This window comes from Scyliorhinus torazame, chromosome 6 (genome assembly GCF_047496885.1).
Source record: "Scyliorhinus torazame isolate Kashiwa2021f chromosome 6, sScyTor2.1, whole genome shotgun sequence".
NCBI classification, from domain to species: Eukaryota; Metazoa; Chordata; class Chondrichthyes; order Carcharhiniformes; family Scyliorhinidae; genus Scyliorhinus; species Scyliorhinus torazame.
In genome coordinates, this window is record NC_092712.1 from 33,714,060 (window position 1) to 33,729,939 (window position 15,880).

The 15,880-nt window shown below is 50.0% G+C and overlaps 1 protein-coding gene across 2 annotated transcripts in view; it reads right to left on the reverse strand.

Annotated features, from left to right (window-relative positions):
- The window catches only part of hhatlb (hedgehog acyltransferase like, b), a 176,516-nt gene that overhangs the window by 11,319 nt on the left and 149,317 nt on the right, over nucleotides 1–15,880 (reverse strand). For both annotated transcript variants that reach the window (XM_072508107.1, XM_072508106.1), the window contains exons 10-11: nucleotides 15,509–15,710; nucleotides 7,695–7,839 (exon numbers count right to left, since the gene is read on the reverse strand). In XM_072508107.1, coding sequence (XP_072364208.1) covers nucleotides 7,695–7,839; nucleotides 15,509–15,710 — 347 coding nt within the window. The remainder of the gene's footprint in view (nucleotides 1–7,694; nucleotides 7,840–15,508; nucleotides 15,711–15,880) is intronic.

Below are 15,880 nucleotides of genomic sequence, written 5' to 3' on the forward strand. Positions count from 1 at the left end.
TTGAGTCTGAAGAGGTAGGAGAGGTCTTGAATGAGTACTTTTCTTCTGTATTTACAAATGAGAGGGGCGATATTGTTGGAGAGGACAGTGTGAAACAGGTTGGTAAGCTCGAGGAAATACTTGTTAGGAAGGAAGATGTGTTGGGCATTTTGAAAAACTTGAGGATAGACAAGTCCCCCGGGCCTGACGGGATATATCCAAGGATTCTATGGGAAGCAAGAGATGAAATTGCAGAGCCGTTGGCAATTATCTTTCCATCCTCACTGTCAACAGGGGTGGTACCAGGGGATTGGAGAGTGGCGAATGGCGTGCCCCTGTTCAAAAAAGGAACTAGGGATAACCCTGGGAATTACAGGCCAGTTAGTCTTACTTCGGTGGTAGGCAAAGTAATGGAAAGGGTACTGAAGGATAGGATTTCTGAGCATCTGGAAAGACACTGCTTGATTAGGGATAGTCAGCACGGATTTGTGAGGGGTAGGGCTTGCCTTACAAATCTTATTGAATTCTTTGAGGAGGTGACCAAGCATGTGGATGAAGGTAAAGCAGTGGATGTAGTGTACATGGATTTTAGTAAGGCATTTGATAAAGTTCCCCATGGTAGGCTTATGCAGAAAGTAAGGAGGCATGGGATAGTGGGAAATTTGGCCAGTTGGATAACAAACTGGCTAACCGATAGAAGTCAGAGAGTGGTGGTGGATGGCAAATATTCAGCCTGGATCCCAGTTACCAGTGGCGTACCGCAGGGATCAGTTCTGGGTCCTCTGCTGTTTGTGATTTTCATTAATGACTTGGATGAGGGAGTTGAAGGGTGGGTCAGTAAATTTGCAGACGATACAAAGATTGGTGGAGTTGTGGATGGTAAGGAGGGCTGTTGTCGGCTGCAAAGAGACATAGATAGGATGCAGAGCTGGGCTGAGAAGTGGCAGATGGAGTTTAACCCTGAAAAGTGTGAGGTTGTCCATTTTGGAAGGACAAATATGAATGCGGAATACAGGGTTAACGGTAGAGTTCTTGGCAATGTGGAGGAGCAGAGAGATCTTGGGGTCTATGTTCATACATCTTTGAAAGTTGCCACTCAAGTGGATAGAGCTGTGAAGAAGGCCTATGGTGTGCTCGCGTTCATTAACAGAGGGATTGAATTTAAGAGCCGTGAGGTGATGGTGCAGCTGTACAAAACTTTGGTAAGGCCACATTTGGAGTACTGTGTACAGTTCTGGTCGCCTCATTTTAGGAAGGATGTGGAAGCTCTGGAAAAGGTGCAAAGAAGATTTACCAGGATGTTGCCTGGAATGGAGAGTAGGTCTTACGAGGAAAGGTTGAGGGTGCTAGGCCTTTTCTCATTAGAGCGGAGAAGGATGAGGGGCGACTTGATAGAGGTTTATAAGATGATCAGGGGAATAGATAGAGTAGACAGTCAGAGACTTTTTCCCCGGGTGGAACACACCATTACAAGGGGACATAAATTTAAGGTGAAAGGTGGAAGATATAGGAGGGATATCAGAGGTAGGTTCTTTACCCAGAGAGTAGTGGGGGCATGGAATGCACTGCCTGTGGAAGTAGTTGAGTCGGAAACATTAGGGACCTTCAAGCAGCTGTTGGATAGGTACATGGATTACGGTAAAATGATATAGTGTAGATTTATTTGTTCTTAAGGGCAGCACGGTAGCATTGTGGATAGCACAATTGCCTCACAGCTCCATGGTCCCAGGTTCGATTCCGGCTTGGGTCACTGGCTGTGCGGAGTCTGCACGTCCTCCCCGTGTCTGCGTGGGTTTCCTCCGGGTGCTCCGGTTTCCTCCCACAGTCCAAAGATGTGCGGGTTAGGTGAATTGGCCAATGATAAATTGCCCTTAATGTCCAAATTGCCCTTGGTGTTGGGTGGAGGTGTTGAGTTTGGGTAGGGTGCTCTTTCCAAGAGCCGGTGCAGACTCAAAGGGCCGAATGGCCTCCTTCTGCACTGTAAATTCAATGATAATCTATGATTAATCTAGGACAAAGGTTCGGCACAACATCGTGGGCCGAAGGGCCTGTTCTGTGCTGTATTTTCTATGTTCTATATTATCCCCATTCTCCTGCCTTCTCTTCATAACCCTCGATCCCCAAAACGTTTGGCTTTTGAATGTGTTTGGTTTTCGAATGTACCGATAAAGGATATTTGACCTGTATTTAACCATCCTTTACCACTTCCTCCAGTTTCGCTTCTCCCTTATATGATGTAGTCTGCAGGAGAACTTGCTCTGGGAAAAGAATATCAAGTAGGTTTCCTTCTACTGGATCTCCAGCAGCATTATCTATAGGACCAGGAATCTGCTGCGGCTTCCTACGCACCTTCCTGTCCAGTCCTGTCCCAGTGGGTTGAAGCTCATCCCTTTTGCAGCCTCCGATTACTTGTTTGTTTTCCTCTACAGTTCTGGGCACCTTGAACACTTGTAAATTGTCTCGACAATAATGAAAAATATCAAGCTGTTGGCAATGCAGCCATTCATCGCCTGGGTTACGTTGGTTAGAATCCTAAATGAAGGCACATACACTGTGGCAATTAACCATTTTAAACATGAGAATTTTTGGATGGGATTTCCAGCCCATTTACCTTCTGCCGTCCTTAAAGTCACATGATACCGGGGAGGTGGTGGCGTAGTGGTTACGTTACTAGATCAGTAATCCAGAGATCCACGTTAATGCGCTGACGACAGGGGTTCAGATCCCACCATGGCAGCTGGTGGAATTTAAATCCAATTAATAAAATCGGGAATCTAAAGCCTGGGTTACAGGGATGGGGTGGGGACGTGGGACTAGGTAGGGAGCTCTTTTCAAGGATCGGTGCAAACTCGATGGGCTGAATGGCCTCCTTCTGCACTGTAATGATTCTATGATGCCATTATTGTGAAGTTCTGGCGCCCTCGGCAATATTTATCCTCATCTAACATCAGATGGCCCAGCAAGCCATCAGTTCAAGGTTATGAGGGACGCAGAGGAAAGTTAATGATAATGGAGTTGCTGACTAATCACAGCAATCAATTTATCAATCAATCTACAGAAAACCCACATTATCTAATTAGAATGTGTTTTGAGAATTATCCTATTTTATAGCAGATCAGTAGTGATTGATTTGGTGACAAGAATAAGGGACGAGATTCTCCGACCCCCCGCCGGGTCGGAGAATCGCCGGGGGCTGGCGTGAATCCCGCCCCCGCCGGTTGCCGAATTCTCCGGCACCGGATATTCGGCGGGGGCAGGAATCGTGCCGCGCCGGTTGGCGGCCCCCCCCCCCCCCCCGGCGATTCTCCGGCCCGGATGGGCCGAAGTCCCGCTGCTGGAATGCCTGTCCCGCCGGCGTGGATTAAACCACCTCTCTTACCGGCGGGACAAGGCGGCACGGGCAGGCTCCGGGGTCCTGGGGGGCGGGGCGATCTGGCCCCGGGGGGCGCCCCCACAGTGGCCTGGCCCGCGACCGGGGCCCACCGATCCGCGGGCGGGCCTGTGCCGTGGGGGCACTCTTTTCCTTCCGCCTTCGCCACGGTTTCCACCATGGGGGAGGCGGAAGAGACTCCCTCCAATGCGCATGCGCGGGGATGCCGTGAGCGGCCACTGACGCTCCTGCGCATGCGCCGCCCGGCAATGTCATTTCCGCGCCAGCTGGCGGGGCACCGAAGGCCTTTCCCGCCAGCTGGCGGGGTGGAAATCAGTCCGGCGTGGGCCTAGCCCCTCAAGGTTAGGGCTCGGCCGCTCAAGATGCGGAGGATTCCGCACCTTTGGGGCGGCGCGATGCTGGACTGATTCGCGCCGTTTTTGGCGCCGGTCGGCGGACATCGCGCCGATTACGGAGAATTTCGCCCAAGAGGTCAATCAGAACTGCGTTAGGTCATTGTGGTCCACTGGTTGCTAGGTCCATGGAAATGTGATGCAACGTTAGTCAGGAATGTGGGGCAGCGCTCATCATTGTGGGTCTAGCAGATCCCTTCACTAGCAGGTTCAACGCATGGGCTACAGTCATGAGGGTGGGGATTACACAGGAAGGAGTAGGTTTGATGGATGGGTGATTTTCCCGCTCTGCTCCCATCCCATCAACATCCGCTTTGGGCCAGGGTTTAGAGAACCCCAGAGTGTAGCATGGAGTTCACCTGACCCACAACTTTTAATAGATTGTGGTATGGGGAGCACACGGCTCACTCTACAGGTGTGGTACAGCAGAAATGGAAAAGTATTTTTTAAAGCAAAACAATGTTTATTCTATGAACTCAAGTTAACCTTTTTAAACATACAGTGAACATCTTAGCAACCATCAATTCAAATACAACCCCCAAAGAATACAACACCAAGTAGTTCTTAAAGTTCCCCAAACAACATCCAGAAGACAGAAGAAACACCTTTCAACAGAAGCACATTAGGTTTACATTCACCACTGAAAACATTTACAATTCTGAATTCACCAAATGATCAAGAGATAGTCTTTTGATGGCAGAGAGAACAGCAGTACACTTGCTCTGTCTGTCTTCAGCTCCAACACTGAAAACGAAACTAAAACACACCCTGCACCCTGCTCAAAAACGAAAGTAAAAAGCTGACAGACAGCCCAGCTCCACTCACTTTCTGACATCACTGCAGTAGTAAACACCCATTTCTTAAAGGTACTCTCACTACAGATATTTATATACACACCCATTTATAAACACCCATTTCTGGTGCTCTCACATGACAGGTGTCACACAACAAGCTTTCATATCATGGAATCAAGATCTGCCACTCCATCCAACTCAAACTTAAGTTTTAACAGCTGGTGCCACCCCATGTTGGGGTCCACTTCTTTAACACAACGTGTCTTCTTTTTGCCCACTTAAACAGGTAAATAATCTCAGTTGATCTCAAAACAGATGGGCTGACTCACCATGGCATGAAAACAGAGTGTGATGCCTGAGCTAGGGAGGCTGGTGGCGTAGTGGTATTCCACTAGACTGGTAATCCAGAGGCCTGGGTTAATGCTCTGGGATCCTGAGTTCAAATCCCACCGCGGCAATTTACAAAATCCGGAAGTGAGACTGGTCTCAGTAATGGTGACTGGAAAACCATCACTGCATGTTGTGTAAAACCCACTGGGTTCAGTCAAATCTGCAATCGTTGCCCTGCCTGGCCTACACCCGCAGTGACTCCAAACACAGCAATGTGGTTGGCTCTTAACTACCCTCTGAAATGGTCGAGCAGGTCCAAGGGTTCACCAGGGTGATCACCGGTATGGAGGGATTGTCTTATAAGCAAAGGTTAAACAGGTTGGCACTCTACTCATTGGTGTTTAGAAGAATGAGAGGTGATCTCATTGAAACATATCGGATTGTTAAGGGGCTTGGCAGGGTAAATGCTGAGAGGATGTTTCACCTTGTGAGAGGGTCTAGGACCAGGGCACAGTCTCAGAATAAAGGGGTGCCAATTTAAGGCCAGATAAGGAGGAATGTCTTCTCTCAGAGGGTTGAGAGTCTTTCGAACCCCTTGCCCCGGAGAGCTGTGGGGAGAGAGTCCTTGTGTATATTCAAGGCTGAGATAGAATCTTGATCAGGAAGGGAATCAAGTGTTACGGGGAAAGGGCAGGAAAGTGCATGTGACGGCAGCACGGTGGGGCAGTGGATAGCACTGCTGCCTCACGGCGCCGAGGTCCCAGGTTCGATCCCAGCTCTGGGTCACTGTCCGTGTGGAGTTTGCACATTCTCCCCGTGTTTGCGGGATTTCGCCCCCACAACCCAAAGATGTGCAGGGTGGGCGGATTGGCCACTCTAACATTGCCCCTTAATTGGAAAAAATTAATTGAGTACTCTAAATTTTCCACAAAAAAATGGTAGAGCAGGCTCGAGGGGCCGAATGGCCTACTCCTGTTCCTATTTCTCATGGTCTTAAGGCAACTAGGGATAGGCAAACAATGCTGGCCTTGCAATGCAATGCCATTTCCCATGGAAGACTCAATGAAAAAAAAACCTACAAACCTTCCTTGAGTGGTTTAAAACACAGCAGTGTGGAGGACATGAATGTGTGTTTGAGTGTTAATGTCAGCCTACTTGTGACACTAATAGAGATGATTATTATTATGTGTTCAGCTCCTGATTGGCAGCAGGGACAGCTGCTGGAAGCTCGCACATTCAAACAGGCCCGTGCGTTTATACCCTCCCACCTCACTCTGCCAACATCGTGAGAACAATGACCAAGATGGGTGGATTGCTGGGGTGGCACCTGTAGCACTGTAAATGTGGCAAGGTGGTGACACCAGTCAAAGACAACGGGTAGGCTGGCAAGGGAATGGCACTGCCGGATAGTGAGGCCTGATCTACCAGCCCCAGAGTTCCCACCCTCAGCCACGGCGCCCTGGTGAGACATTGAGTGGAGGCCTTTGATCTGAATGGGTTACCCGGTGCTCTTTCCACCGTGACACTTTTCTTCTGGCATTTGGATAATGGGCAGAGGGGGCGAAGTACGCAGCCTTGCATGGCCCCGATATTGGGGACTCCTGGAGGAGGTGTCCTTGTTTACCCTCGCTCATTGTGGTCTATGATCAGGTGCCGATCCAGTTGCAGAGGGAGGGGGTATTATAGGAAGGACCTAATTGCAGGGTGCAGAGGAGGTTTACAAGAATGTGGCCAGGGCTAGAAAAGTGTAGCTACGTGGAGAGATTGCATAGGTTGGGGTTATTTTCCTTTGAACAGAGACTGCTGAGGGTGACTTGATTGAGGTGTACAAAATGGAAGGGAAGAGATAGAGTGGATAGTATAAAATTGTTACCCTTGGTGGAGAATTCTAGGACCATAAGACAGAGGAGCAGAATTAGGCCACTCGGCCCATCGAGTCTGCTCCACTATTCAATCATGGCTGATATTTTTCTCATCCCCATTCTTCTGCCTTCTCCCCATAATCGCTGATCCCCTTATTAATCAAGAACCTATCTTTCTCTGTCTTAAAGACACTCAGTGATTTGGCCTCCACAGCCTTCTGCCCGTAAAGAGTTCCACAGATTCACCACCCTCTGGCTGAAAAAATTCCTCCTCATCTCTGTTTTAAAGGATCGTCCCTCAGTCTGAGGCTGTGTCCTCGGGCTCTAGCATTTCCTACTAATGGAAACATTCTCTCCACATCCACTCTCTCCAGGCCTTGCAGTATACAGTAAGTTTGAATTAGCCCCTGGGTCCCGGGTTCGATTCCCGGCTTGGGTCACCGCCTGTGCGGAGTCTGCACGTTCTCCCCGTGTCTGCGTGGGTTTCCTCCGGGTGCTCCGGATTCCTCCCACAAGTCCCGAAAGACATGCTTGTTAGGTGAATGGACATTCTGAATTCTCCCTCCGTGTACCCGAACAGGTGCCGGAGTGTGACAACTAGGGGATTTTCACAGTTACTTCATTGCAGCGTTAATGCAAGCCTACTTGGGACACTAATAAAGATTATTATTATTAGATGCCTGGGAGAAGATCATCCACAGAATCCTCAAAGCTTACGTCACCTAAGGCAGCCATTCGGCCCATCATCGCTGCACCAGCCTGTTGTAAAAGCAACCCCAACACTGTAACCCACTGCGCCATTGGATTATAGAAATTTACAGCACAGAATTGAACGCGCTGGTTACACAAAGGTGGGTCCATGAGGAATGGGCATCAAAGTAAACCTGTCCATGCCCAACTTCACTGAAGCAATGTTAATTAGCCCACCCCAGGAATAAAAACTTACCAGTGATGATCAACCTTCTAGCCACCAGTACAGCAAAGTCGACACTGTTCAGTGAAAGGACATTGAACAAAATAATAGCCCAGAAGTTTGCAGCTCCAAACACTCCTCGGATTCTTCGTGACATCGTCTCGGACATCTGGTTAGCCTGGGAGAGGAAAAAAGGCAAGCATGTCATTGGCCGAGTGGTTGATGCGGAGGAAGAAAGAGGTCGACTGCAAGGAGATAACAGTGGACTGGTCAGGTGGGCAGGAACGCGGCAAAGGGAATTCAATCTGAAGAGGTGTGGGGTAATGCAACCGGGAAGGACAAACCAGGCGAGGGAGTACATCCTAAATGGTCAGAGAAGTGAGAAGGAGCGGACATCTCAGAGTGCACATCCGCCGACTCCCGAAGGCAGCAGGACAGGTCAATAAGGCACAAAAACAGAACACTCACCAGGCCTGGCAGCGTCTGTGGAGAGGAAATAAAGTTAACGTTTCGAGTCCCTTCAGCTCTGATGAAGTCATACGGACTCGAAACGTGAACTCTATTCCCTCTCCACGGAGCATGCCAGGCCTGCTGAGTTTTTCTAACATTTTCTATTTTATACATAGAAAATAGAAGCAGGAGGCCATTCGGCCCTTCGAGCCTGCTCCGCCATTCATTATGATCATCAAGTTCAATACCCTGATTCCCCCCCCCCCTCCCCCCCCCCGCCCCCATATCCCTTTAGCCCCAAGAGCTGTCTCTAATTCCTTCCTGAAATTACACAGCATTTTCATCTCAACCACTTTCTGTGGTGGTGTATTCCACAAATTCACCGCTCTCTGGGTGAAGAAATTTCTCCTCACCTCAGTCCTAAAAGGTTTACCCCTTATCCTTGAACTATGACCCCTAGTTCTGGACACCATCGGGAACATTCTTCCTGAATCTACCCTGTCCAATCCTGTCAGAATTTTGTAAGTTTCTGAGAGATCCCCCCCTCACTCTCCTAAACTCCAATGAATATAATCCTAACCGATTTAGTCTCTCCTCATATAACAGTCCCGCCATCCCAGGAATCAGACTGGTAAACCTTCGCTGCACTCCCTCCATAGCAAGAACATCCTTCCTCAGATAAGGACACCTAAACTGCCCACAATACCCCAGGTGTGGCCTCGCCAACATCCCTATTGATATAGTCAAATCCTCTCGCTATAAAGGCCAACATACCATTTGCCTTCTTTCCCTGCTGTACCTACGAGCTTACTTTCAGCGACTGATGCACGAGGACACCAAGGTCTCGCTGAGTATCCGATTTGAGCACCTGCAGTATTTTGCTTTCAATTTAGGTCAATAAGGGACATGGAAGCCTTTCCTTTATTGCCTGAGGCACAGAGTGTCAGAGCGGGGAGGACATGCTGAAAATACATAAAACGTTAGTTAGACCATAGCTAGAATTCTGCACTTAATTCCATCGTCACATGACAGGGGAATGTACTTGGACTGCAGAGGGCGTGCAGGAGATTTTTAAAAAAATATATATTTTATTGAAAATGTTTTCGATCACAATTTTTTCCCTTTACAAATCAAACATAACAGTAAAGAAAATTTAACAATAAACAAATGGCTAATCAACATGGTAATCTAATCATTTAACATAAACTAAAACTTTCCACCCCCGCCCCCCCCCCCCCCCCCCCCCCCCCCGGGTTGCTGCTGCTGGTCATCTATCTTCCCTCTAACGTTCCTCTAGGTAGTCGAGGAACGGTTGCCACCGCCTGGTGAACCCTTGAGCCGATCCTCTCAGCGCAAACTTTATCTGCTCCAGTTTTATGAACCCCGCCATATCGTTTACCCAGGCCTCCAGTCCGGGGGGTTTCGCCTCCTTCCACATGAGTAGAATCCTACGCCGGGCTACTAGGTTAGAGTAGATGTACGAGGCAAGTTTTTTACGCAGAGGGTAGTGGGTGCCTGGAACTCGCTACCGGAGGAGGTGGTGGAAGCAGGGACGATAGGGACATTTAAGGGGCATCTTGACAAATATATGAATAGGATGGGAATAGAAGGATACGGACCCAGGAAGTGTAGAAGATTGTAGTTTAGTCGGGCAGTATGGTCGGCGCGGGCTTGGAGGGCCGAAGGGCCTGTTCCTGTGCTGTACATTTCTTTGTTCTTTGTTCTTTGTAGGGACACAAAGGCCACAACGTCGGCCTCTTTCGCCTCCTGCACTCCCGGCTCATCCGCAACTCCAAATAAAGCTAGCCCCCAGCCTGGTTTGACCCGGGCCTTCACCACCTTGGTAATCACTCCCGTCACTCCCTTCCAATACCCCTCCAGTGCCGGGCACGACCAAAACATATGTGCGTGGTTTGCTGGGCTTCCGCCGCACCTCCCACACTTGTCCTCCACTCCGAAGAACCTGCTCAGTCTTTCTCCCGTTATGTGTGCTCTATGTAGCACCTTGAATTGAATCAGGCTAAGCCTGGCGCACGAGGAAGAGGAATTTACCCTGCTTAGGGCATCAGCCCACATACCCTCCTCTATCTCCTCCCCTAGCTCTTCTTCCCACTTTCCTTTTAATTCGCCCACCAACTCCTCCCCCTCTTCCCTCATCTCTCCGTATATAACTTACACCTTGCCCTCTCCGACCCACACCCCCGAAAGCACTCTGTCCTGAATCCCCTGTGCCGGGAGCAGCGGAAATTCCCTCACCTGTAGTCTTGTGAACGCCCTCACCTGCATATATCTAAGGAAGTTTCCCCGGGGCAACTTATACTTTTCCTCCAATGCTCCCAAGCTCGCAAACGTCCCATCTATAAATAAATCTCCCACCCTCCTAATTCCCAACTGGTGCCAGCTCTGAAATCCTCCATCCATTCTACCTGGGGCAAACCTATGGTTGTTCCTGATTGGGGACCCCACCAGGGCTCCCCGCACACCTCTCGGTCACCTCCATTGGCCCCAAATATTCAATGTTGCCGCCACCACCGGGTTCGTGGTAAACTTTTTTGGTGAGAGCGGTAGCGGCGCCGTCACCAGCGCCTCTAAGCTCGTCCCTTTACAGGACTTTCTCTCCAGTCTTTTCCACGCCGCTCTCTCTCCCTCCATCATCCATTTACGAATCATCGTCACATTGGCGGCCCAATAGTAGTCGCCCAAATTCGATAGCGCCAATCCTCCTCTGTCCCTGCTACGTTGTAGGAACCCCCTCCTTACCCTCGGGACTTTCCCTGCCCACACGAAGCTCGTGATGCTCCTGTCTATTTTTAAAAAAAAGGTCTTAGTGATTAGTATAGGGAGACATTGAAATACAAATAAGAACCTCGGGAGGACCATCATCTTAATTGCCTGCACTCTGCCCGCCAACGACAGAGGCTGCATGTCCCACCTCTTGAAGTCCTCCTCCATTTGTTCTACCAATCGTGTCAGATTAAGTCTGTGTAAATTCCCCAGCTCCTAGCGATCTGAATCCCCAGGTATCGGAAGTTTCTTTCCACTTTCCTTAGAGGCAGGCCCTCTATCTCTCTACTCTGGTCCCCTGGGTGTATCACGAATAGTTCACTCTTCCCCATGTTAAGCCTATATCCCGAGAAATCTCCGAACTCCCTCAATATCTGCATGACTTCTATCATCCCCCCCACTGGGTCCGACACATACAACAGTAGGTCATCCGCGTATAGCGAGACTCGGTGTTCTTCTCCCCCTCTAATCACCCCTCTCCATTTCCTGGAGTCTCTCAACGCCATGGCCAGAGGTTCAATTGCCAACGCGAACAACAGTGGAGATAGCGGGCATCCCAGTCTTGTTCCCCTATATAGTCGGAAATACTCGGATCTTTGCCGACCCGTGACTACACTTGCCGTTGGGGCCCCATAAAGAAGTTTGACCCAGCTAATAAACCCGTTCCCGAACCCAAACCTCCTTAACACCTCCCATAAGTACTCCCACTCCACCCTATCAAATGCCTTCTCTGCATCCATTGCCGCCACTATCTCTGCCTCCCCCTCCACTGGGGGCATCATTATCACCCCTCATAGTCGTCGCACGTTGACATTCAGTTGTCTCCCCTTTACGAACCCTGTCTGGTCTTCGTGCACCACCCCCGGGACACAGTCCTCTATCCTCGATGCCAGTACCTTTGCCAACAACTTGGTGTCCACATTCAATAATGAAATAGGTCTATAGGACCCGCACTGCAACGGATCGTTATCCCTCTTCAGAATTAGCGATATCGTCACCTCCGACATAGACGGGGGTAAAGTCCCTCCTTCCCTGGCATCATTGAACGTCCTCACCAACAATGGGGCCAACAAGTCCACGTATTTTCTATAAAATTCCACCGGGAACCCGTCTGGTCCCGGAGCCTTCCCTGCTTGCATGTTCCCCAGCCCCTTAATAACCTCGTCCACCCCAATCGGTGCCCCCAGGCCTTCCACCTCCTGCTCCTCCACCCTCGGGAACCTCAATTGATCCAGGAACTGCCGCATCCCCTCCTCTCCCTCTGGGGGTTGGGACCTATACAGTCCCTCATAAAAGGTCTTGAACACCTCGTTTATCTTCCCTGCTCTTCGCACCGTGGCTCCCTTTTCATCTCTAATTCCCCCTATCTCCCTCGCCGCTGTCCTCTTTCGCAATTGATGCGCCAGCAGGCGACTAGCCTTTTCCCCATATTCATACCTCCTCCCCTGTGCCTTCCTCCACAGCACCTCCGCCTTTCTGGTGGTCAAGAGGTCAAACTCCGTCTGGAGTCGTCTCCTCTCCCTGTACAGTCCCTCCTCCGGGGTCTCTGCAAATTCCCTGTCCACCCTTAAAATCTCCCCCAGTAATCTTTCCCTTTCCTTGTCCTCTGTTTTCCCTTTGTGGGCCCCAATGGAGATCAGCTCTCCTCTGACCACCGCTTTTAGTGCTTCCCATACCACTCCCACACGGACCTCCCCGTCGTCATTGGCCTCCAGGTACCTCTCAATACACCCCCGCACTCTTCCACACACTCCCTCGTCCGCCATCAATCCCACATCTAATCGCCAGAGTGCTCTCTGCTCCCTTTCCTCTCCTAGTTCCAGGTCCACCCAGTGTGGGGCATGGTCCGAAACCGCTATGGCTGAGTACTCAGCTTCTTCCCCCCTTGAGATCAACGACCTTCCCAGAACAAAAAAATCTATCCGGGAGTACACTTTATGGACATGGGAGAAGAAGGAGAACTCCCTGGCCCCCGGTCTAAGAAATCGCCATGGATCCACTCCCCCCATTTGGTCCATAAACCCCTTGAGCACCTTGGCCGCTGCCGGCCTTCTTCCGGTCTTTGATCTGGATCTATCGAACCCTGGGTCCAGCACGGTATTGAAGTCCCCTCCCAATATCAAGTTTCCTACCTCCAGGTCCGGTATACGACCCAACATCCGTCTCATAAATCCCGCATCGTCCCAATTCGGGGCATATACATTAACCAACACGACCTCCATTCCCTCCAGCCTGCCACTCACCATTACATATCTACCTCCGCTATCTGCTACGATGTTCTTTGCTTCAAATGCTACCCGTTTCCCCACCAATATGGCCACCCCTCTATTCTTTGCATCTAGTCCTGAGTGGAACACCTGTCCCACCCATCCTTTCCTTAGCCTAACTTGGTCCGCCACCTTCAGGTGCGTCTCTTGGAGCATAACCACGTCTGCCCTTAGTCCTTTCAAGTGCGCGAGCACTCGGGCCCTTTTAATCGGTCCATTCAGGCCTCTCACGTTCCACGTGATCAGCCTCACTAGGGGGCTACCTGCCCCCCTCCCGTGTCGACTAGCCATCACCTTCTCTAGGCCAGTCCCATATCCCGCCTCCGCGCTCCCCCTCGCTCCCCAGGCGTCGCATTCCATCCCCGTCCACCCACTCTTTAGCCATTTCCTTTTGGATTTCCGCAGCAGCAACCCAGTTGATGCAGGAGATTTATGAGGATGCCGACAGTAATGGAGAATTTCAGCAGTAAGGACTACCGGGGGGGTTGGATTTAATGTAATTAGTACGATCATTAGAGGGAGCAGAGGAGAAATCTGTTTACCACAAGGGCGATGGGGGTCTGGAACTCACTGCCTGGATTTATATTTGTTCACAGGTTGAGGGTCTCACTGGCTAGGCCAACATTTATTGCCCATCCCTCAATGTCCAGAGAAGGTAGCAGAAGCAGAGATCCTCATCGCATTCCAAAAGAAAATTTAGATATGCACTTGAGGCACCAAAAGCTACAGGACCAAGAGCTGTGGGATAGGATGAGGCCAGATGTCTCTCGGATGGCATGTAGATGATGGGCTGAGTGGTCTCTTTTTATGCTGTCAATCCTTCTAGGAGTCCACGAAGAGGAATTTCTCTCGCTCGGGAGAGCAGTCGGGATTTGGAATCAACTCAACCTGAAAAACTAGTGGGTGATAATTCCATGAATCATGTTGAACGGGAGTTGGACAGGTGCTCAAGGATGAGGATGTCCGAGGGTCAGAGACATAGAGAGTGGGGAGTATGGAACTAAGCATGTCTAAGCACTCTTTCAAAGAGCCAGAACAGGCGGTCCGGGCTGAACAGCTATAACTAGAATACCTGCGTTGCCTGCAAACCCTTACTGGGGAAGGTAGAATAACGATGATGTCACTGAGCTAGTAATCCAGAGGCCTGGACGGATGATTCAGAGTGCTGCTGAAAAATTGGGGCGGCACGGTAGCACAGTGGTTAGCACTGTTGCTTCACAGCGCCAGGATCCCAGGTTCGATTCCCGCTTGGGTCACTGTCTGTGCGGAGTCGTTCCCCCCGTGTCTGCGTGGGTTTCCTCCGGGTGCTCCGGTTTCCTCCCACAAGCCCCGAAAGTCGCGCTGTTAAGTCATTTGGACATTCTGAATTCTCCCTCTGTGTACTCGAACAGGCGCCGGAATGTGGCGACTGGGGGATTTTCACAGTAACTTCATTGCAGTGTTAATGTAAACCTACTTGTGACAATTAAAGACATACAACAGGTTTCTCTCCCTTCCATGGACAATGATACATGCAAAGTTCTTACAGAGCTCAACAGGGGAGATGTGGAGAGGATGCTTCCCCTGGCTGAGAAGTGTAGAACCAGGGAACACTGGCTCGAAATAAAGGATAGAGCAGTCAGGAGGGAGAGAAATAAAGGATAGAGCAGTTAGGAGGGAGAGGAGGCAGCAAAAACGGGACGGCAGGTTATTATCTGAATGGCCATAAATTAGGAGGGGGAAATGTGCAACGAGGCCTGGTCGGGGAATCTCAAACGTGAGGCACAGCCTCAGGATAAGGAGCCAATAACTTAGGACTGAGATGAGGAGGAATTTCTTCACTCAGGCTTGTGAAACATTGGCATTTTCTGTCCCCGAGGGTTGTGGACTGCTCCACAGTTCAATGCATTTAAAACTGGGATAGACAGATTTCTGTTCTCATGGGGAATTAAGGCCATATGGGGAGAGACAGGGAAATGGAGACCAAGATCTCCATGACGGTACTGAATGGTGGAGCAGGCTCGATGGGCCGAGTCGTCTACTCTCTGCTCCCATTTCTTGAGTTCACCCGTGAGGCCAGAAAGGGCCTCAGTTTCGCATCTCATCCGAAAAATAGCAATCAGTACTGTCCAGGATTGTCAGTCTACATTTGTACACTCAAATCCTGGGGTAAGGACTTGAACCCACGACCTCCGGATGCAGGTGTGAGAGTGCTACCAAACCAGGCATTGACAATAAGAGGTGTGAATGGCTCAGCTTGTACCTACCGAGCCAGGATACTTGCAGAATCTCCCAACTTCAGGGAGTAAGGAGTGGATGCGAGGAATATCAACCAACAAGGGATGTGTTTTGAAACTAGGACCTTACCTCAATTGATGCAAAGGGTTCACGCTGGAAAAACTTTTGCACCCAGAGCTCAAAGTTCAGGCCAAAGCAGTTACACACGGACCAGATGTAGACCACATTCCCTGGGCCCAGCCACAGAGTAGTGATCAGGAAGGTGCAAATTGTGGCCAGCAGCTCCTTCAGAATGTTGTCATGGTCTTCTCCCAGATAATCATAAACGTACCTGGGGAAAAGAAAAACATGGGAGCAATGGTGACCATGGAACTATCATGGATTGTTGCAAACACCCCGGTGTATTCTCTTTTCTTTCATATTCTAAATGATCTGTTGAGCTGCTCGCAGAAAAATACTTTTCACTGCACCTCGGTACACGTGACAATAAACAAATCCAAT